Here is a 23,170-nt window from a genome sequence, read left to right on the forward strand (position 1 = left end):
TTTTTTTTGTGACAAGTTTCCAAAACTTGATTTACCTTGTATCCTAGGTACGCAAGCAGCATCGTCTCAGAGAAGCTAATCAGGGCCACCAGCACCTGCAAAAACAAGGCAAGCAAATGAATGGGTGAATACATGGGTGGATAAATAAGAACATGCACATAGAGCAGTGTGAGGCATGTAGGTGCTTCCCATGAATATTTAGTCCCTATTTCCCTTCACAAAACTGTGCATTATCGAGAATTACTGAGTGCTTTAATAAATTGAAGGATCTTTGCCTAATGAAGCCTTTTGAGGCATAAACTTCCATCTAAATAGGCTCCCTTTTCTGAGGCAGTTCAGTCCACATTATGGTAGGATACCTCAGTGGGGTGATGAGTCTGTGGGGAAGATATGTGTGCAACCTACTGCATCCTCGTCCTGGATGGCTTTCCTTTAGTCATTCAAAGATTAACAAAATGGCCTAAAGAGTGCAAACAAGTGTATACAGTGGCATGTTAACAAATATAACTGCTGGACTCTGGCAGGCGTGAATCAGAGCATATCATTTTGCAAGGGCTATGCCAGGACATGTGCTGAATTAGACTCAGATACCATGAAAGGTGCAGGTCCCCTTCTCAATCAAATCTGGTACAGTCCAGGTGGGTTTGTGCATGCAGGGTGAATGAGCGAATAATAAGCCATCATTCTGCAGAAGCGTCAATGAACTGTGCATGTGGCTAATCACACATTGTCAATGGGAGGGGTGTGCAGGTATCACTGGGGAAACACGACAATATATTCATTTGATCTGTTCCTGTCAGTTTCCTGGGATAGATTTGGCACCTCTTTCCCACAGCAAGGGTTGTCAACGTGTTTCAACCCTTGGTTATTGCTGGGTCTCATCAGGACAGGGAACCGGTAAGACTTTCTTGAGATACTGGGACTGAGCGAGCCACTTCAGAAGCAGAAGGCTTTGCTGCTTCCTACTATTCAAGTTGATCCACTTTACTCCGCTGTAAAAATAACCCAAAATCTTTAGATGACTGGAATCTCCCCCACCACACCACTCTTACTGTGTGCCTACCATGTGCAGGCTTTAGATGCCCATTGATTATTACACATCTCAAGAAAGACTTATCGGTTCCCTATCGAATTAAACATATTTTTATGATCAATAAATTAACTGTCTTCAGTCATTTTGTAAATACTGAATTGAAAAATATACATGCAAGATTCCTTTCTCTTGGTTCTCATTTTTAGTGGTCGAACCTTCAGTGTTGTATGGACCCACCTCTTCCCCTTCCTAGAATTAGGTGTACTGTCATACATACACCAGCATCCATCACAAAGGTGACGGATATCCCATCCGCCGCAATCTAAATCCCGTAGGACATAATGGGATTTAGATTCCAATGGATGGGATATCCGTCACGTTGTGACATAGTAACCCATCTGCCAATATCTAAATCAGGCCCCACGTCTTAATAGGTGCTTTGCACAGATGGTCTATTTTTGGGTGGTGTCAGAGAGGGCATGGGGATCTTGCTACATTAGGACAATCCTATTTGACATTCCATCAATTATGGCCCTTGTAGTCCCCTCTGTTGTTAGACCCTTCCTAAACCATGTATTGTTGGTGGTTCTCTGTTCCCTAGCTTGGTTCCTAGACCCTGCAGTTATTCTGACTCTTTTATATTTGTATTCTTGGCCCTTCTCTCTTGGCTCTGGCCCACACAACTTTCCAGGCTTTCCTATTCCATGTCTTATGTCCCCTGGTTTCCCTGGCCTTCCCTTTTAAAAGCCCCAGTTCAGCTTTCACATCATTGGAGGTTCAGTGATTCCGTGCACCTGACTCTCTCCTTGCTCCTGTGCTCTTCCCTGAGTCTCTGGCTATTTCGGCCTGGTGCACAGGCTCGCAACTGACTTATTTGTTAAGCCTCCTCATGCTCTGTCTCATCCCTGTTGCTGCTGCTTCCCACACTTCTCTCTTGATTCGGTTTCTATCTCTTATTTCTTGCTTCTCAGTTTCTGTGACTGTCATTGCCCCTATCTTGTCTGCACTCTTCTTGTTTACTCTTGTTACATGTAAACTCCTTGCCTTATGTTCTGTATAGTCCAGTCCCAGACCTGACCGTTATTCCAGTCCTGTTTTTCTGGACCCAATTCCCATTTCTTTGTTCTCCTTGCCTTATATTCTGTGTATTCCAGTCCTGTAACAGACATTCATTCCAGTCCTACTTTTCCATGAGCCCCGAACCTGTGTTCCCTCCACTATTTGCCTTTGTCTTTGTATTCACTTATAATATAATCCTGATTGCTTTTACTATCGAGGGTGGCAGTTAAATTCTACACCCCTTGTGCCTCTTACAAAGAGAACCACTCAGCTCTGGGTGTGTTTTACCAAACTCTGTGAGATTAATTTGCTCCTAGCTTTCTGTAATAGACTTTCACTTCACAGAGAGTTGACCATCCAAGGAGCATACAAATTAACATATATGATTGTTTCTCTTTTGTCTCCCTTGTTCCCCTTTGTTATGGTACTTCTTTTTCCCTTTACAGATATTCAATTTCACGATCAAAGCCTGTACCAGCCTTCTTCAGACCTCTGCTTATGTCCTTTTCCAACCCTCAGAACTTAGTAATATATATGTTTTGTCTCTACACTGTAGATTCCCTTCTCCTACAGAGAGCCTACACACCCTGTAGTCCAGTGTTGTCCTGAACTGCACCATCTAGTCTCCTGACCATAAAGGTGGTGGCAGGAGTTGTCAGGGGAGAGGCTTGTTGCTGCCCGAGAATTGAACATTGAGTGGAAGGGTGGCAAACAGAGAGTCTATCGCTGTTCACCATTAAGGGGGCAGAGTGACCAAAGTGGCAGGCTGCTCTATAGATACCCAGAGCAGTAGAGTTGTGTAATATATATGCAGTTCACACACAATATCGATACCACATTAATACAAGGTGAAGTTTGCTTTAAGCATATCCAGATGCAATACGAAAATAAGGTGCATACCTGTAACTGCAGTTCTCCAGTATTGGTATCTTTCATAGATTCACATGCTTGAATCATCCCCCGTCGTAGAAGTGGAAGTTCCACAGTAACTTATAAAAGCAGTATATATATCACTATCCTAGGCTATAATGGCAATAATGGTCAGTTTAATAGCCTATCTATGTCCTTTTTTAAAAAAGGACCAAACTTAAACCATAACCAATCTGGCGACAGCAACCTCTAGAACACTCCCAACAGAGACTGAGTCCCTCAGATTTTCTACAGCACCTTGTGTGAATGGAGTTTCCCTGAGCTCTGCTCAGTTCTTCAGCTTTTACTTCTTTTTGGGTCATCCAAGATTATATTTCCTGTTTCCTTTCTCTAACCTTGGCACTATTATGTCAGAGTAGCAGAAAACAAGGTAAAAGACTATGTGAATATGTCTAACCTTTTCCTCAAAAACTCTCACGTTCTGAGAGATGAGGCTATTATTGGGACTACAGAATCTTAAATCTGTCACTAATAATGAGGAAAGTGAGGATTCCTTAACCTCACAGGAGAGGTCAAAGGGGGACGTTGCACCAGGCTCCCTAGAAGGCGCACAGAAAAGCCATAAAAAGACTTGCCGTGACTCTTCATAAGGCACTTCTCACAGAGAGAAAAAAATGGAAAAAAAGACGCTCAACTCCCTCTTTAACTCTGACAATACATCAGAGAGATCCTCATAACCTTACAATGGAGTGTCTAAAAACCACCTGTAAAACCATTAACAAGAATTACGATGACATAGTTGATGGCCATGTCGACTATTATTACCTTGTCTATGATGACCTCCTCTATGATGGTCTCCTCTACGAAGGGCCTCGTCTATGATGGCCTCATCTATGACGGCCTCATCTATGACGGTGGTCTACGACGATCATCTATAGTGGTCATCTACGACAGTCATCTAGAGTGGTCGTCTACAACGGTCATCTACTGTGTTCGATGACGACAGTCACCTACTGTGGTCGTATACGATGGTCATCTACAGTGGAAATCTACGACAGTCATCTACAGTGGTCATCTATGACAGTCATCTACAGTGGTCGTCAACGATGGTCATCTACAGTGGTCGACGACGACGGCCATCTCACTATCATATAGCTTATGATAGTGATATATATATGCCATGTCCCTGTGATGCAAAAACACTTCAATCTACAATTCATGTGGTTTTATTCTGTAATTTCTACGCCTACCAGAGGAAGCGTCTAGTTGTTCCGCTTCTAAGGTCAATTAATCTACCCCAGTGTCGCACAGCCTATGTCTGTCTCCAGTCACTATCTTCTTTAGAGATGTGCGGAATCCTAGCTAATTTTTTATGTTCTGTATTAAAGATAAGGAAATCTATGGAGGAGGCGATTGAATTGTAACTCATTTTTTTATAAGGTTTTTATTTTTTATTTATTGATATATTAGACTGACTCTGTGTTGTGTGCTTTCACATCTTTTTATTATTATTCTTACTATTTTATCTTATCTCCTTGACTTTTTTTTTTTTTTCTTCTTTTTTATCATTGAATTGTATGCACGCATCATAATTGGAGATCTTTTATGTCTGTTATGTCTTTTATGACTTGTTGAAACTCGAATAAAGATTTTTGTACCAGTATATATATATATATACTGCTTTATTAAGTTACCGTCGGACTCCCACTTCGACGATGGGGAATGGTTCAAGCATGTGAATTTATGAAAGATCCAATCCTGGAGAATAAGCATTCTGCCTCCTGTTTGTTGAATACTAGCATACATAATGTTTGGAGAACGCAATACCACTTTGATAGGCAAGCTTCTGAAGGCCAAATACCACGGTTTGAATATTGACATAAGCATTAAACAAGGCTTATATGGCAAGTAGTTTGCAACGAGATGGTAATATTGCAACACCCTTGAGGCCATTTATCACAATGTCAAGATCTGTCTAAATGAGTCACACTTGTCTCAGTGTGTTGTTATTATATTAAAGTAGTTGTATCATTAATTTATTTTCAATTAACAAGTGAAATAACTGTTAGTCTCTATCTCTTAAAATTCCTAGAAAGGAATAAAAGATGTTGCTTGTGGCCAACCTAAATCCTGTTACTGTTATTATAATTTGTATATCACTTATGAAGGTATCAGTTGTCTGTTTCTAATTTGTTTGGTTCCTGGCCCTAAATCGTTAGGGAGGTGAAAGTAGGGAATGTACCAATCTGCCGAGGGCTAACAGAAGAGGTTTTGCATACTGCGAACCAAGCCTGCCAACAAGCATGGCGGCGCTGTACACAACAAGGTATTTCTCTTCTGAGAAACGAGAGAGAAGGAAAATATACGTTTTAAAAGTTCTCACGTAACCTTACTAGTGTGTACAAAGTGTAGTTCCAGTCAAGAGGAGGTGAGGAAACTAAGGGAGTGAGTTGGAAAATGTAATTGGCTAATCAACCCCTGACAACCTTGGTCTTCATTTGAGGCAGAGCCTGATCAGGACACAAACGACAGTAGGAAATGAACGACAGGAGACTGCTCCTTCCTGGGCCAGTAAGCACTGAGTCGGGATCCATGGCAGCAAACAGCGGTAGGAGCGGACCACGTCATGGTGATGAAAACAGGGGTACCTCTGAGCCTGAGGAGTAACATCACTGCAGTGCATAGGCTTCTTCGCGATAACATTTTCTCCCTCTACCAAAGAACACTGCCATTGTGAGCTGGTCGCCATAGGCGAAGAAATGTCAGTTGGGGTTTTAGGGGTGTGGTAGTAATGGAAAAGAAGCCTGGAGAGAGGGTGTTGTAGCACCTCCAAGTGTTATGGCCACCACTGCAGAACCCCACCACCATCGATTATGGATGTGCATGTGGTGATACAAAGTGCGTCACATGGTTGTGCCAGCTTTCCGACCATGGCTGAAGCCCACATCCCGAATTCTGTAAAGAGAAGACTCCTGGTTCTACCTAAAGTGTAGTTTCATGTTGAGTGTAGTCTGTGGTATGTTTAACTAGGGCACCACCATGTCCTTTTGAAATGTGCATCAGAAACCCTTATGTGTTTTGATGAGTTAATATACTTTACAGGCATTTACACAATAATAAGATGTGTATTTCTTGCTTCTGATTTGTCTTTGTGCACTTAAGTGCATTCACCTAGAAACGAGTTTGCATTAGGCCTTAATGTTTGTTAAATACAGGCCTTTAGTTGGCTTCGGGAGAGTCTGCCGAACAATAATCTTTTCCTTTTGTAAGTAAATTACCGCATGCCCTTTTCTCCTCACTGCTGAGCTTGAAGGTGAACTTTTCAACTTATGCCTCGGCTAATGTTAGACAGCAGCCAAGGAGTAAAGCTTTCCATTCACAACGACCTTGTCGGATTTCTGGTTTAAGCACTAATGGGCTTCTTAATTGCAACATCCGCTGACGCTTCCAGTGCTTCAGACAAAAGCATTGCAGACCGCAAAATGATACTACTAGCTCCACAAAGGGATCTGAGCAGAGAGCGTCTGCCGATGCAGTGGACTTCAGGCTATATACACAGCACAATAATATAATGCTGGACTAATCTATCAGGGGTGTGGGATAAACAATGTTTGTGATGTAGATTCGATTTATGCAAATTATACTCCATTCCTGTGTTAGCTATTATGGTGATAATTCTAATATATATGTTATATAGCTATTATGGCGATAATTCTAATACATATGCTATACATTAGATTAGCACATAATAAACAGTATTGTTATAAAAAGGTGTGTACTGGTTCACAGGGCCCTGCACACAGCACCTCGTGTATACCCTGTAAGAGTATCTGGCAGGTCCGTCCCAGTCCTGAGAGTTCAGCCTGAAGGCTTTTCTTGACAAAATGTGCGTGTGCAAAAACAAGTGAAGTATGGTTTTACAGTAAAATATGTAATTTCAATTTCTTCATACCAAACTGAAAATTACTAAAAACTCAGAAGGAGTCCATAAGACGGTAGCTCACAATGACCAACATGCTGAGGCCCATATCACCTCAATGCCCACATCTCTGCCCATCCACTGACCACAGGACTTAAGGAAATGGGCCTCATGAAATACTCTGCTCTAAGATTTTAATTCACAACACCTCCAACAACTAGTGGAGCGGTACAACAAACTTTTAGGTTGATATTGTCATGGTAGGTAGTTGTAGAGTTAGAATAGTAAATTTACACACACCCTAAGTAAGCTTAACTTAAGGGTATTGTACAAGCTGATATCATACTATCAATACTGTTGTAGTTAGACAGCTTTGCAATCAATATTTTGACATACAGCCCAGAGGCAATTGAAATACCTGTTTCACAACTGGGGAAACCTTACCTGCAGTCCCCAGAGCGGCAAAGGTCTGTTCACCCAAATGATGGGCGTCCTGGAAGGCACAAGAACATACAAACGGTAATTGTGACCCCACTAATTCATGTCTTGTTTAAGCCTGCATTATAGAGACCATGACGCCTGCACGGGCAATGATGGACACTGAACAACACATCCACATAACGCAGCACGTTTGCCAAACACAAACAATATTTGGAGTAAAGGAACCAGACTTTTCAAGATGCAAAGCACACATGAGCTATACAAGGGATAAGACAGAATTGAGTAGGACATTTTAAGATGCAAAAGAGGCTTGCCTTCTGCGCACAACGCTGGTGAACATGGGGCACCTAAAACTACTGGGATGCCCTCCTGCAATAGATGGGCAGCATTGGCTATATTGTGACACTGCACTGTACAGGAGATTCACAGAATGCAAGCAAGCCGGACCACAGTAAGACGGACAAAACGGCAAACTTACCAGTCAAATTTACTCATCTGCAGCAGTGAGTGATTTTGCTTGGGGCACTCCCAACTGCGATGGACAGGTAACCAGAAAAAGAAAAAAGTACCAGTGAGCAGGTGAAAACAAAAATAATAACCCAAGGTTTCTGTCCTGTGATAGGCTTTCTGAAGCAAGAAAATACAGTGGTGGTAGTGGCAACTAAAACCAGCAACTTCATAATGCGTGGGTGCCCTCACAATGTATGCAACTGAAGTAAAGAAACCGGCATCCCACTACCAACATGCAGATAAACCAAATGAACAGAGAGAGAGGCACTTGTTCCAACCTTGTACAATCTATGTAGCTTTCCAGTACAGGATTTTGATTTTCCTCATATTCATAAACCTAGAATTAATGTTGCAGTAATTAAAGGGTTCTACCATCATAGTCTCATCTTTTCACGCTTACTCTTAAAAAATGTTCTCCTCCGTCAGCGGTGTCTCCAATAGCACTAAAGATATTCTCAAACAATTCTGAGGATGGTGACCATGCTGAGAACTATTGTCACAGACGAATAGCTTTTTGGTACATCATGCTTATCCTCTTTATATGTGTACCCTTAGAAAGCTTCCGCTGCAGTATAGGCCTCTGTGATACCACTGAAGATATTCTAAATACAAAATGAGGACGATGGGCATGCTGGACAAGTATTGCTACAGGTAAGTAGAATTCTTTTAGCTAAGTTATATGTATCACGATTCAAGCTGGCAGAAACTCGGCAATCTACTAACAACCCACTAAAATGCATCATAAATCAAACCATCAACACTCTTACCTCAGACCAGAATCAATAGATAATCTGGAAAAAACTGTCACCTTTCTGAACTGTTTGTTCCCTCATCTCACTTAGAGGTTGGGTAATGAAGTTTTGCTGACGATGGAGCTGCTGCCAGCATCTCCACTGGGGAATCTCTCTTGGTGGGGCAACCATTGGTGGACACGTTATCAGAAGGGCGACCTATTTAGAGTTCATCAGGTGCTTTTGCTGTACTTTTCAGAAACAGACCCCAACTTTGATGTTTTGTCTTTGAAAAAACCAAAAGTGTTGGCAGGGCAGCCATATCAACAGGGCACAGTGGTCCCACCATCAATGCTTTTTTTCCTCCAATAGTGACTCCTACCATCGAGGCAAAGTATGTTCCAGAAAAAGAGGCTGCCGAAACGGTGGTAAACTTTTCATATGGTAGGCTAGCCTTAAAGAGGTTGGTGAAAGCAGCACCTTAGCCGTACCAGCCATACAGCAGCCGGTCTTCTGAACGCCAAATGGCCCTCAGTGAATTGAGGTACTCAGATCTGGTAACAAGAATTAGCAAATTATTCACTCATGTTTCATTTAGCAGTACCTTTCCCGGCCTCACGGGAAAGGTACTCCCCTCATACTGTCATGTTTTTTTTAAAGAACTCATCCAACATAGATGTAAAGCTTATCTCTAGAAGGAATTACTCCTACTCTACTCAACTGCTGTTGAGAAGTATGATGGACAGGAGTATATCTTGTATCTTAGGTTGCCCAGTGAGAAAGTTCCACATCCTCACTGTTGCACAAATCTCACCACACAGGGGTCGTTCAGCAGCACTCACCAGCCTCCCCGCCCCTCCTGAGGGTCATCCAGCAGCACTCGCACTATGTACAAAAGGCAGCTCAGCAGCTTCAGGGAAAAGTTGAATAGACGCACCCGTAAACCTGAAACACAACAGAAGGGTAGGAGTAAATGAGAGTTACAAGCCAGGCTAGGCGAGAGAAAGGATCTGTGAGAGTGGACAAGAGGTGAACGATTTGGAGAGTACTACAGTTGTGAAGGTGAGTTACATGATCCAGGATAGAAAGGAGAGGCAGGTGTATGTAGAGGGCTGAGTGAGAGATGCAGGGTGCGAGTTATCAGGAGGTTCAAGAGTTTGAGAGAGTAACAGTAGCAGGAGCATAGTAGTAAAAAGTGTTAGGAATTTAGAAAGAGAGAAGAGTTCAATAGTAAGCATGAATGAGAAGATTGTGGAAGAAAAGTGTCAGACTAGAGTGAGAGGCACAAGGTTTTGGGTAAATCGACTCAGGCATATATGAAGGCCAAAACGTCCTATTCAAAATAGCTCATTTTGAAAATAAAAAAATAAGAACTTTTCAACTCTCTTATATAGGTGATGATCATATACATGCTTTACCCCGGAAAGATATTTTAAAATATAAATTTCTAATAGTAGGCTATTTTGACATATCTAAACGTTTAGGGTAATTCTTTGAGACCTAGCTTTCATAGACATCTTTTTGGTTGTGGCTTTTAAAGAGACGTAGGGGGTCATTTTGACCCTGGCGGCCGGCGGTAAGGTGGCGGGAACACCGCCAACAGGCTGGCGGTGTCCCGCCAGCTATTATGACCGTGGCGCAAAAGCCACGGGCATACCGCCGGCCCCTCCACTTTACCGCCAGGTCTCTGCCTGGCGGTCATAATCCCCAGGGCAGCGGTGCAAGCACCGCTGCCCTGGGGATTATGAGTCCCCGACCGCCATCCTGTCCGTGGTGGTAAACACCGCTATGGAAAGGCTGGCAGTAAGGGGACTTGGGTGCCCCTGGGGGCCCCTACACTGCCCATGCACTTGGCATGGGCAGTGCAGGGGCCCCCAGGCATAGCCCCGTCGCACATTTCACTGCCCGAATTTCGGGCAGTGAATTGTGCGACGGGTGCTACTGCACCCGCTGCACATCAGCATTGCCGCCGGCTCCATTACGAGCCGGCAGCAATGTTGATGTGACATTTCCGCTGGGCCAGCGGACGGTAACACTGTTACCGTCCGCTGGCCCAGCGGAAATGTCATAATAGGGAGGCAGGAATACCGCCGGCAATGGCGGTATTCTGTCTCCCGCGGCCTCAACGGTCTTCTAGGAAGACCGCCGAGGTCGTAATGACCCCCATAATTTTTGCTGAAAGCAGTTTTATACAGGTTAATTTTTTTTTTTTTTTCCTGGAAGTTATTTTTAGCCATGAGATGCTAATCCTGGAACATATTTTTTCTGAAAGTGTTCCTTATGAGTTTCATATGATCTAATGTATTTGTATGTTAGTTATGTGGCAGTGTTTCTGAAGACTGTTTGTATGATATATTTCTGTACAAGGATATGATTTATTAGGTTTTGTAATTGTATTCATTGTATTCTATCTGTAACTGTAGAACATATTTTATTTAGACAAATTAAATCATTTTTGGAACTTTAATGCAATAAATTATCATATGGTAGCTATCACTGCATTCAATAGCTTTCATATGATTACATGTTGTTGTGTGGCAATTTATTTGTAGGAACTACATTTTTTTATTGTAACTATATTTTAATAAACGTTTTAATCAGGTATATGTTTTAGTATTCTTTTTGTTGAAAGCTATTTCTGTTAGAGGCATTTCATGAAACTGTATTTTGAGGAAGCAGTAATTTTAGAACTACGTGTGTGGGAGAAATCTCTTAGATTATCTGCATGATTGGGATGAAGTGCCCAGTGCGGGGTAGGGGGTGGTGTTGTCCTCAAGAATAGATGAGGCAATGAGTCCCTAAAATGAGATTAAAAACAGCATTTCAAAATACAGTCAACGGTAAAGACTGATTCAAAAAGGGACTCAAGATAAGTAAATTAGAAAAACCATGAAGGTTTATTAAAATATTAAAGTGCAATATAGAAGGCTAAAACATAATAGTAATCTCAATTAATCAGTCACAAGTCCCAGAAATCAATTGCCCTGAAGGCTCTTAGCATTTAAAATAGATGCTGCATATGAACAAAATCTAAAGAATAGACTAAGTCCAATATGTGTCACAAATCAAAAGGGAAACTGGCAATATCCTTAGTAAATATCCAAAAAGGTTTGTCTCCCCCTGAATTGAGAGCCTTTTATAAAAAAAAATCATAATGGAAATCAATGGAAATCGCACAGTCGACATGGGGTAAGCAAATGTAACACTACAACAGCGAATCAATATACCTTGTTATAAAACATCATGTAATAACACAACCTGTTGGACTTGGCCCTTTTCACAGCGTCCTAACATAACTTTTTGCCTTTACCCTCCTGTTTTCTGAACTTGTTCTTGTTGGCTTTTAGGACTTTTAACACTTTGTCACTGCTAACCAGCACTGCAGTGTGTGTGCTCTCTCCCTAAACATGGTACCATTGGCTTACACCCAGTTGGCACATTTAATTTACTTGTAAGTCCCTAGTAAAGTGGTACTACCTATGTCCAGGGCCTGTAAATTAAATGCTTCTTGTAGGCCTACAGCACTAATTGTGCCACCCAGCTAAGTAGCCTTCAAAACATGTCTCAAGCATGCCACTGCAGCCTGTGTGTGGAGTTTAAACTGTGTGTGCCTTAAAAAGCCCATAGAGCAGGGTGCAGTGTTTTTAGCAATTCTGACATATACATTTAACTTTAACATGACTTTCTAGTGAAAAACTCTTACATTTGTTTGTCACCACTACCTCTCCCATAGGATAACATTATGTTGCCTTTTTACATTTAAGAAATGCTAACATTTGATTGGGAATGGGTGAACATTTCATGTTTGGTATCTGAGAAATTGTAATTACAAATCCTGTAAAGTAATAAAGTTAGATTTTAATTTACGATTTTGAAAATGCCACTTTTAGAAAGTTAACCAAAAATAAGGACATAGGGGATTGGGCCTTTTTATTATCAGCAAGGCTAGGCCACTGAAACATATGCAAAAAACAAACGCCAATACTGATGCAACTTGAGCTGTTTTTTTAAAGGAATTTCTAATCACGAAAATTAATAGCCATGATCACCTTTTATTTCATCTTTAGATTCTATTAATTACTCTTTTTGTGAAGAATTATATGATACAACCCTTTCATATACCATGGAACCACATAAAAACAGGAAATAATCACTGCAACAGTAATTACTGACAACCCACATAAAACATAAAGCACAATAATAAAACAAGTAAACCAATACATTCATAAGAGACTAGTTGTCAACACTGTATAGCTACAACTTGTCTGATGTAGCATTTGTACCAGATCATACATTTCTTGCTGATACAAAGGGCTCATACAGCTGATTCAATCTTTCATACTGTGGGCTTCGAAAAAATCTAATTGACACCTGTCACCTCACGCAAACATTATCCATTGATTTTGCAATAGTCTTCGTGTATTTTCATGTATTTTCAGTACTCAACGCTGAAAGAGCACAAAACACTTATTAGGTCTAATACCATTATTTATGACAGACACAATTCCTTCTCAGTGAGGATGGCAGGAATTTACTCACTGGCCCCAAGCAAAAAGACTTTATTCATTCTCCATCACCATATTGGTGTGTTACAAATAGCAGTGGACCCAACAAAAGGGTGGCTTTTCTTTCTGTTTCGAAAGCTACATTGTATCATTGCACTAACTAAGTCATTCAGTTCTATTACTTTGCCGCAGTACCATAGGCGGCTTGTAATCCGCCATGTTTTGTTGGACGCCTAAGCGGATGTTTGAAACTAATGACAAAGTTTAATGCGCCATTGCCTATTTTTGAAAAGGGAGATGTACCAATGCCTAAAACTCTGTCAGGGGGTCCCTTAACGACTAAGTCAGTAATCAGCCAAAAATGTGGATTAGGTGCAGTCACATGGGCAGTTCGTATTGTGACTCTTTGGCAACATTTTTTAGAGGTTGAAGCACGTGTATGGGAAAGGAAGGGAATGTTTGGTGCATGCGTGCATGTTTGAATGTTATGAGTGTTAATGGATGTGCATATGTGAAAGAATGAGTGTGTGTGATGTTTTAAAATGAATGAATGAAAGGGAGGGAATCTAGTTTTCAAAGAGGGGGAAGAGTGACATTATCCATGCCTGGGAAGCCGTCAATTTGCCTTTATTAGCTGAGTCAGTGAACATTAGAATATATACCAGTGGCGGCCGGCAGCTTTAGGAGGGAGGAGGGCGGGCGGGAAGCACACACACACACACACACACACTCATTCTTTCACACACAGACATGCATGCACGCACGCACATCCATTAACAACACTCATAACACTCAAACATGCATGCGCGCACCAAACATTCAATTTAAAACATCACACACATACACACACACACACTTACCTTCAGCATCCAGGTCCCAGGAGGGTTGGGACTGCTGCCTTCTCTCATTGGCTGATCTTAGGTCAGCCAATGAGGGAAGGCAGCAGTCCCAGCCTCGTCACAGAGTGGGATGTGGTCAGTGAGACTGCTGACCCCACCCCACTCTGTGACGAAGTGTCACTGATTGACACTCGTCCTGGGCGCTTCAGGGCTTAAACCTGAAGCACCCATGGCGAGTGTCAATGGGTGACGCTTTCCTAGTCACCCAGGGGAGGGCCTCGAGGCACCTTTGCTGAGCCGAGGAGGTCACGCCCATAGGAGCTGTGACCTCCTCAGCCCAGCAAAGTTCAGCTCAGGCAGCCAGGAGTCTGCGCAAATCACGCATGGCTCACTCCTGGCTGTCTGAGCTGAAAATGAAGAGTGTCTGTCAGGCCTTTGTTCAGCCTGACAGCCACTCTTCATGAGGGGCAAAAGGTGGGGCGGGGGGTGTGGCCCCTTCACCCTAAAGAACGGGCCGCCACTGCCATATACTATCGCCAATCAAAGTGCATGTTGGAACACATAGTTGGGCTACACCCTGGGAGCATCTAGAATTCATATCTGATCAAACACAAACTAGGTTTCTAACTTATAATGGATATACAGTATCCTTTGTGCCGTGGTCCTGTGTATTGACATCAAATATAACCTCGCTAGGTGCTGAACGGGGGCCTGCACTTACTTTCAGTGAGTTGTGTGTCTCCGTCCTTTGAACGCCGTCAAGGTAAGAATATATCCGAAGAAAACGTATTAACTAAGTAAACAGTCAGGATGTCAGTCAGTCAGGCACCAATCAAGGTGCGACGTGTCTCATGAGCCCAACTTGGGCCAAAATACTGCATGCTGGGATCAGTATTTTTGTATTTTCTTGCTGAAAAACATCTGGAATAAAATCCTGGCATGATCTTTAAAACAAATAATTAAAAATTGTAGTATAGACTGCCCTGTGTATTCTGTGTATTGTTGGAGGGTTCCGGTCAATTTCAGGGATCCCATACGCACTAAGTAAACAATTGCAGCATCAGTCGGTCAAGCGCCAACGTGTCATGTGAACTCGGCAAATGCCATGCTGCTGCATACCTACTGATAAAGTATCACCTATCACATATTTTTAACAAAATACTGTGGGATGTGTTCTCAGGCATATCAGGGACCTCTATATCCAATATCTGGTAAGGCGCCGGTTGTAGTATGGCCTAGTCATTCCTGACTGATACTCCAATATATGATGCCTGGTGGGTTCCTTTATGATCCAAGATTGTGCAATTCTGTCATCTCATTGAGGACATTTAAAACTGTCTAATATATGCTTCCTTTAGTTTTAGGGCCTTGTCAAGATCGCCTTCTCTTGGACCTGATTGAACTGCTGCCAGCACCATCCATTTCAAATCATTCTCCTCATAGTGTTTCTCCATCCAGTGGTTCAGAAATGGCGCGGTGTCTACTCTACAGGATACGAGACTTGTGTTGAGTCATTCTCTGCCTGACTTCTTGATTGGTTTTGCTTTTCCATGGGCAGAAAATTCCATTAGCCACATTTTTGGTTTTACAATTAGTGAATGTTTTATGTGTCCATCTGGTGTTATTATATGTAAATTCGGAACCTGTCAACAGCATTTGCACATACCACATAAATGGTGTCCTTCTACCACAGTCAGGTTCCGAAATTCCTTCAGGTTGCACTGACCTTGATGGCGTATAAGCTCTAATTATCTGGTTTCCAATGATTGTATCTTTCTTGAGAGCAAACAGTGGGCGCTCAAACAATTTGCCCAATTTACTGAGTAGGTGCCAATTTTGTAAAATACTTTTTTTGAAATGGTTCGTTTGTGGGCAGAATGCTATCACACAGACCAAGCATGGCAGTGCTGTTTTTTCTTTCTTCACAAGAAGTGTTTCACAGGGAGTACACCATGCTCTTTTCATTGAATTGTTTAATAACTTCTCTGGATATGCACGTTCTTTTCATTTTTGAAGCAAATTGTTTGTGTGGTAGAAAAAATCAATTTTTTCAGAACATCTGCACCTAATTTTTTAAAACTGGCAGTATGGCAGATTCTCCCGCAAGCTGCGTGGGTGATAACTTGAATAGTGGAGAGCCTTAGTGTGGTCTGTAGGTTTTATATGAAACGTTGTTTTCAATTGGCCTTCCTTTTCTAAGACTTCAACATCCAAAAATGTAATGGTGGCGTTATTATTGTGCATACTGTACTTAATGTGTGGCGATCTATTGTTCAACCAATCATGAAATTGGATTAAAGAATCTTCTTGCCCTTTCCAACTGCAAAAAATACCGTCAATGTATCTTAACCAATTTGAGACTTGATGGGATAAAGGATTGTTATGGTAAATGAATTGTTCTTCAGACTTTGCCATACACAGGAAGGCTAGCTCTGGAGCAAAGGAACAACCCATCGCTGTCTCTTTGATTTGCACAAAAAAACTTATTGTCACTCTTCAAGTAATTCCTTTTGAGAGCCAGTCTGGCCAGGTAAATAATGAATTTTGTTGGAGCTCTGTGTGGCCTTGGTCCGTTTTCCAAATATATTTCCATGGCCTCAAGACCATCATCTTGTGGAATCTGAGTGTACAGGGGGACCACATAAAATGTGACTAGTCTTTGTGTTGTGGAACAAAACTCAAGGCCTTCTACTTTATTGATAAGGTCCATTGTATCCCTGAGATATGATGGGACTTGTTGCATGAAGGGTTTTAGAAAAAAAGTATATATATTTAGCCAGCGGTTCCAATATGGAGTCACAGCCCAACACTGTAGGGCGTCCCGGAGGTTGTGAATCATTTTTGTGTATTTTAGAGAGAAGCTAAAGGACTGGTTATCATGATTGGTTTTGTTCAAAAACTCATGTTTCTTTCGCCCTATTACGTTTTTTTCCGGCACATATTTCAAGGCTTCAGCGATTTCTCCTTGGAGTTCTTTAGTAGGATCTACTTACATTTTTCGATAGAACTCAGGGTAGAGGTCTTGTCTATGTCTTTCCCTTTTGCAATTTTCTGCTGACCAGATAGCTATGGTTCCCCCGTTATCTGCTTATTTGATCATAACAGAGTTATCTTTTTGCAGATTTGTGAGAGCTAATCTTTGTTCTCTTGTGATATTTTGTTTTACAAATTCCTTCTTCTTTTCAACTTCATTAATGGCAGACAGGATTGTTAAATCAAACGTCAAAACTTCTTGCAGAATAGTTTTGGGTGGTGGAAAAAGGGTAGATCTATTCCTAAGACTTGGGGTTTCATGGTCCTGTCTGTGGTGGACTGTGTTACAGAAAGAAGGCTTTCATTCGACTTGTGCGACAAAATTCCAATTCTTCAATTTTCAAACGGGCAAAATTGGTATGTCTTGCAGAAACAAGTGTCAGACCTCGGTACAGAATACTCTCTTCAGTTGCTGAGAGAGGTCTTCTGGAAGGATTAAGAATGGGAGATTTTATTAGCTTTTTTCATGATGCCTGCGAGTTTTCATTTCCTATGGTTGATTTCTGTATTTGTTCCGTCCCCTGTACATGAAAAAGTCTCTGAAAAAGTGATGAACTGAAGTCTTAATACACCCTGGTATCCAAGGAGAAATCTCCTCGAGTCTGGACACGAATAAAAATTGTGTTCCATATAAGGGTAGTTAAATAATTATTTTGTCTTTCCTGCTCTAATATAAGGATCTCACCGAATTGTTTCTTAGAAAGTCTCTGGGCAGTCTCAATTGTTAAGACCATCACATCTCTTCTACACTTTGTGCCAATCCGGCTGTAACCTTTATGGTAATCATGATCATCTATGAAAATCATGGCAACATTGTGTATCTGGAGTCCCCAATGAATTGTACTAGCTTTTAGATGCTTTAAAAGTAAGTGTCCATGACGTTCAGTTTGTATTTGTTTCTTTTTAAGCCCCAATACCTTATCTGATTAATTTTGTTGTTTGGCTGAGGAACTTAGGGCCATATTTATACTTTTTGACGCAAAACTGCGCTAATGCAGTTTTGCGTCAAAAAAATTAGCGCCGGCTAACGCCATTCTGAAGCACCATGCGGGCGCCGTATTTAATCAATTACGTTAGCCGGCGTTAGCCGCCAGCGCTGCCTGGTGTGCGTGAAAAAAAATGACGTACACCAGGCAGCGCCGGCGTAGGGGGATATGGAGCTTGGGTGCCAAAAAATGGGGCAAGTCAGGTTGAGGCAAATTTTTCGCCTCAACCCGATTTGCGCCATTTTTTTCGACTCCCAACCCCCATTGAAATGACTCCTGTCTTAGCAAAGACAGGAGTCATGCCCCCTTGCCCAATGGCCATGCCCAGGGGACTTATGTCCCCTGGCATGGTCATTGGGCATAGTGGCATGTAGGGGGGCACAAATCAGGCCCCCCATGCCACAAAAAAAAATTAAAAAAAATACTTACCTGAACTTACCTTAATGTCCCTGGGATGGGTCCCTCCAGCCTTGGGTGTCCTCCTGGGGTGGGCAAGGGTGACAGGGGGTGTCCCTGGGGGCATGGGAGGGCACCTCTGGGCTCCTTCCGAGCCCACAGGTCCCTTAACGCCTGCCCTGGCCAGGCGCTAAAAAACGGCGCAAAAGCGGCTGGACGTCATTTTTTTTGACCCGCCCACTCCCGGGCGTGAGTTTTGCCCGGGAGTGTAAATACGGCGCACATGCCTCGGAGTCAATTTTTTAGACGGGAACGCCTACCTTGCATATCATTAACGCAAAGTAGGTGTCCACGCTAAAAAATGACGCAAACTCCATGGACTTTGGCGCTAGACGCGTCTAACGCCAAAGTATAAATATGGAGTTAGTTTTGCGTCAGAATTGCGTCAAAAAAAACGATGCAATTCCGGCGCAAACAGAGTATAAATATGCCCCTTAATGTAACAGAAGTGACAAGTGGAGGTGTTCTACCTAGATAATATTATTAGACATAATAAATCTAAAGCTTGTATGCTCTTTCAGTGCTGAGTACTGAAAATACACACAAATATATGAAAACTATTGCAAAATCAATGGATACTGTTTGCGTGAAGTGAATGTAAGGCACATAACATAGGTGGCAATTTGATCTCCTTTAAGCCCACAGCATGAAAGGTTGATTGAATTCATGTAGCATGCAATATATGTGTTGTGTCTTTTTAGTTCATATCAGTTCAACATCCTGAGAATACCCCTTGGAATGAGGAGAAGATTGAAACGCGTTGACAGTTTTTTCTCACCAGGGAATGCATACTAAAGGAAATACTGGCCGTTGGGAGATTTGTGGATGGAGCTTTAAATAACATACATCCCTGCAACCAGCAAGTTGTAACATAGACCTTACAAGCACCCTCTGGTATTCAGCTTAATATGCTAAGGGTCATGCATTAATTCACAAACTGTATGAGCCCTTTGTTTCAGTAAGAAAGTTATGAACTGGTACAAATATTACATCAGACAAGTTGTAGATGTACAATGTTGACAACTAGTCTCCCTTGAATTTACTGGTATACTTGTTTTATTTATGTTCTTCATGTTTTATGTGGGTTGCCAGTAATCCCTTTTGAATGACATTATTTCCTGTTTGTATGTGGTTCCATGGTATATGAAAGAGTTGTATCATATAATTCTTCACAAAAAGTGATTAATAGAATCTAAAAGTGAATAAAAGGTGATCATGGCTATTAATTTTCGTGATCACAAATTCCTAAAACAGCTTAAGTAGCATCTGTACTGGCATTTGTTTTTTGTATAAACTTTTAGAAAGTTGGTACTTTCCTGCCCTAGGTGCCTGCAGCATGTTCCTGGGTCACATGACTGGGTGGATTTGGCAGTTAGAATTTGTTTATTTCTCCCAAACAGCCACACAATAGAAGGATTAGATGTGCCCGGATGGGCCATCAACTGGCAGGATGGGGTTGTGGAGCTGGGCACAGCCCCACTTGCAACTGAATAGGCTGTACCCTGCCTTCACACAAAGGGCTTGTCACCACTACCTTGTTCACGCAGCAGCTCAGAATCAGGGAAGTGGAGGTAGGAAACTTCAGAAACTTCTCCTATTTCAAAGAAGGAACCAGGTATAAAAATATGACTCTCAGACCCACTCTTCAGTACAGTGCCTAGGCCTGTTAAAGACCCAGAAGAACAGCTGTGCTGCCTTGCAAGAAGGAGTGTTACTCTGTTGCTCTCCAGCCCGTGTGAAGTACTGGACCTGCATCTTGGACCCAGGAGCACCAGAGTGTACTTCCTGATCAGAGTCTCAGAAACAGAAAAGGCTCCAACCACCTTAAACCCAGCACCTTAACTCTGTCTGCTGTCAATTCTACCCACCAACTGATGCCACCCCAGTACTGGACCCTTGGAAGGGGGCCTGAAGGTGCTCTGCCAATACAGACGTGGTCCTGTGGGCAGAACTGACTCTGCACAACACATTTCATGGCCACTGTGTGACACTGCCCCGATGCAGGACTTTGCATTTCAGTCCAAAGTCTCCGATGAACCACTACTGTGCAACACAGTCTTTAGCATTTCAAGCCCCTCACTGAAAGTATCCTCAATGAGGATGCAGGACTTCGCATCGTGACCCTGCAGCTTCCTCAGAACCGCTTGCACGACAGGTATCCTTGAAACAGGACTCTGCATCTCAAGCCCCTTGTCGACGGCATACTGGAAAATGATGAAAGACCTCCCATTACTGCCTCCCGCACCTTTGAGCCGTTGTAGTATGACACATCCTCGACACGGGATCTTGCGATGCTCCACAATCTGGATTTAAGGTACTTTGTTTAGCGGGCCTACCTGGTCCCTGTATCCTGCCCACGCTCCATCGTGGTCGGCCTGAACTTGTGACTTCCTAGTCTGGCATGACCAGATAGCCACAGTTTCGCTTTGTGCTTGTAAGCACTGTTTTTAACCTAAAACTTTGAAATTTAAAATCTACAATTCTACTGATTGGAGTTTTGTCAGTTTGGTCCCTAATAATTTATCAAATATTATTCTATTTTTTTTAAATTGTGTGGGATTTTTCTTGTGTTGTGTTTTCACTTTGTTACTGTTTGAAGTGCTGCACAAATAATTTACACATTGCCTCTATGCCGGACTGCATTTGTGCTAAGGTACCACCGGGTTGAGCACAGTTTAATTTGGGGTTTGCTTGTGACTTCACCTTAGTAGAAATTGTGGTTGCTGCTTAAGTAGTGTCCCACTGCCTTCAACCAGTAACCTAGTTTCCAACACAATCCTACAACTATCCCCCTGTATTGTAAATAATGATGCTTCTTCAAACCTAATGTCATTGGAGGTGTCAAAACTGGTCTGGTTACATGAACAATGGAATGATTTATAAATAAAGGAAATTGCTTATAGTGGGTGAGCAGTAAGAGACCTGAAATGTATCTAAAGGCTTCCTTCGGAGTTCTTCAAGGACAGTGCTTCAACAAAGCAACAGTGCACACTTTGCTGTGTGCAATAGGTGTCAATAAAAAATATAAACGCACAATGAATAATATCAAGCAGCTATACAAGTTAATGATGTAGTGGAGGCCTAGTTGAAGCTTAGCTTGGCATAGGTCAGGAAAACCCAGTTCTGTTCGTCACAGCATTATTTTTCAGTTGCAAGTGGTTTGTGGTAAAATGCGAATCAGAAATTAGCTCTAACACATACGTGAAGAAAGTATGGTTGTATGAAGCAATTTCAGGAGGAATTAAATTGTCTAGGAGGGTATTTGTGTTTGGATATAGTTTGTATAGGATATATAGTTTGATGATTTCTAACTTTCAGAGATCTTTTTTATTTCCAGTACTATTTTTATAAGAGCTATATTTGAGTGATTCATTTTCAGACAGATGTAGTCTATTAAAAAGCTATTTTTGCGGAAAGGGATTTCTATGAGAAGCAATGTTGGTAAGGTGATATTTCTGTACATAGCACTTCTAATTAGATACCTGTATATAGTGACCCACTCTACGAAAGATATTTTAGCTGGCTACATAGTAAGAAGCTTTTGTGTGATAAAAAAAGATTGTACTGTATGTTTTTGCAAGGAAGATTTTTGTTGGAAACTAATTTTTGTAGAGAACCCATTCGGCAGGAATACATTTTCTGTGTTTAATTGATACTTATGAAGATTTTTTCCACGGAGGAATGTGTATGGGGCATATTTTCAGGTGTAATTTATTTGTCAGTTACATCGACATGCCTGAAAATATTGCAAAGCTACAGAGAGAGACAACATTCTTAGTGATGATGGAACATCATCCTAAAATACAATGCAACAAGTCCTTGAAATACAATGTCCAGATGTGTCTGCTCTTTTCTTTCTGGTCATCCAGCCCATTAGGAGTGGAACACATTCTCAGAAACCCTCCACCTCACAATCAACAATAGTAAGAATGTCACTCATGCCACAGCACAATCTCAGCAGGAAAAAAATAAATCTGGTACTCACTTGATCTCTGGTTTTTGATGAAAAACAGTTTCAGCCGTTCCTTGAAAGAGTTTTCATTCACATAAAATTCCACCTGGACTCTGAAAAGGAAGCGAGGAGGACATTATTAAGATGAGAGCACACATATGTCAACAAGTGAAACAATTGAAACAAATGTTCTCAAATGTAGACAAGAATTGGTTGTCGTCACAATTGTTTGTTTTATCTATCTTTTGATGGTTCCTTATCTATGATGAAACCAACTATATATTAAAGGCACAGAAAGGGGCCCATTAACAAATAGGTGCAGCAACATCCCGGGGGATGCTGCTCAAGCTGATTACAAGTTGGTTGTCGGCACGCACCCAGGAGACCCCATTGCATTGCCACACATATTTTCTACAGGATAAAAGCAAGTGGTAAATGTGCACAGTACAACTTGTGGCATGGGGAAACCACACGCAGGAATGGGGTTGGTAAACCCTAGCTCCCCAATGTTTTCCAGATTCTGGGCCTGAATAGGTTATGTGTCCTGTAACTGTAAGGTGGTTTTGGGAATGTGTGAGATACAAAGCAGAATCAGTAGATCGGCACCAGTATTGCTCCCTCAAACTACTGGGCATCTTAAAATGAGGCCCTAAGTAGGCTAAAGAATGAGGATTTGGGGTGTGTCCTTAGTATAATACAAAATAATTTTTCCCATTTCTATTATAACGAATGATGGCAGCTGCAGGGCAAGGTAACAATGGAGCCACAGATGAGCCGGGGATTGTATTGTTAAGGGAAAAGCAAGAGTAAGTAGGAGGGATGTCAAATGGTGGTAA

At 41.9% G+C, this 23,170-nt stretch overlaps 1 protein-coding gene across 1 annotated transcript in view; it reads right to left on the reverse strand.

Moving 5' to 3' along the window:
* The window catches only part of LOC138293872 (potassium channel subfamily T member 1-like), a 577,968-nt gene extending 555,243 nt beyond the window's left edge, over nt 1-22,725 (reverse strand). The window contains exons 1-6 of the mRNA XM_069233172.1: nt 22,712-22,725; nt 22,368-22,447; nt 9,406-9,508; nt 7,801-7,854; nt 7,326-7,374; nt 36-95 (exon numbers count right to left, since the gene is read on the reverse strand). Coding sequence (XP_069089273.1) covers nt 36-95; nt 7,326-7,374; nt 7,801-7,854; nt 9,406-9,508; nt 22,368-22,447; nt 22,712-22,725 — 360 coding nt within the window. The remainder of the gene's footprint in view (nt 1-35; nt 96-7,325; nt 7,375-7,800; nt 7,855-9,405; nt 9,509-22,367; nt 22,448-22,711) is intronic.
* Nucleotides 22,726-23,170: the final 445 nt, after the last annotated feature.

This window comes from Pleurodeles waltl, chromosome 4_2 (genome assembly GCF_031143425.1).
Source record: "Pleurodeles waltl isolate 20211129_DDA chromosome 4_2, aPleWal1.hap1.20221129, whole genome shotgun sequence".
NCBI lineage: Eukaryota > Metazoa > Chordata > Amphibia > Caudata > Salamandridae > Pleurodeles > Pleurodeles waltl.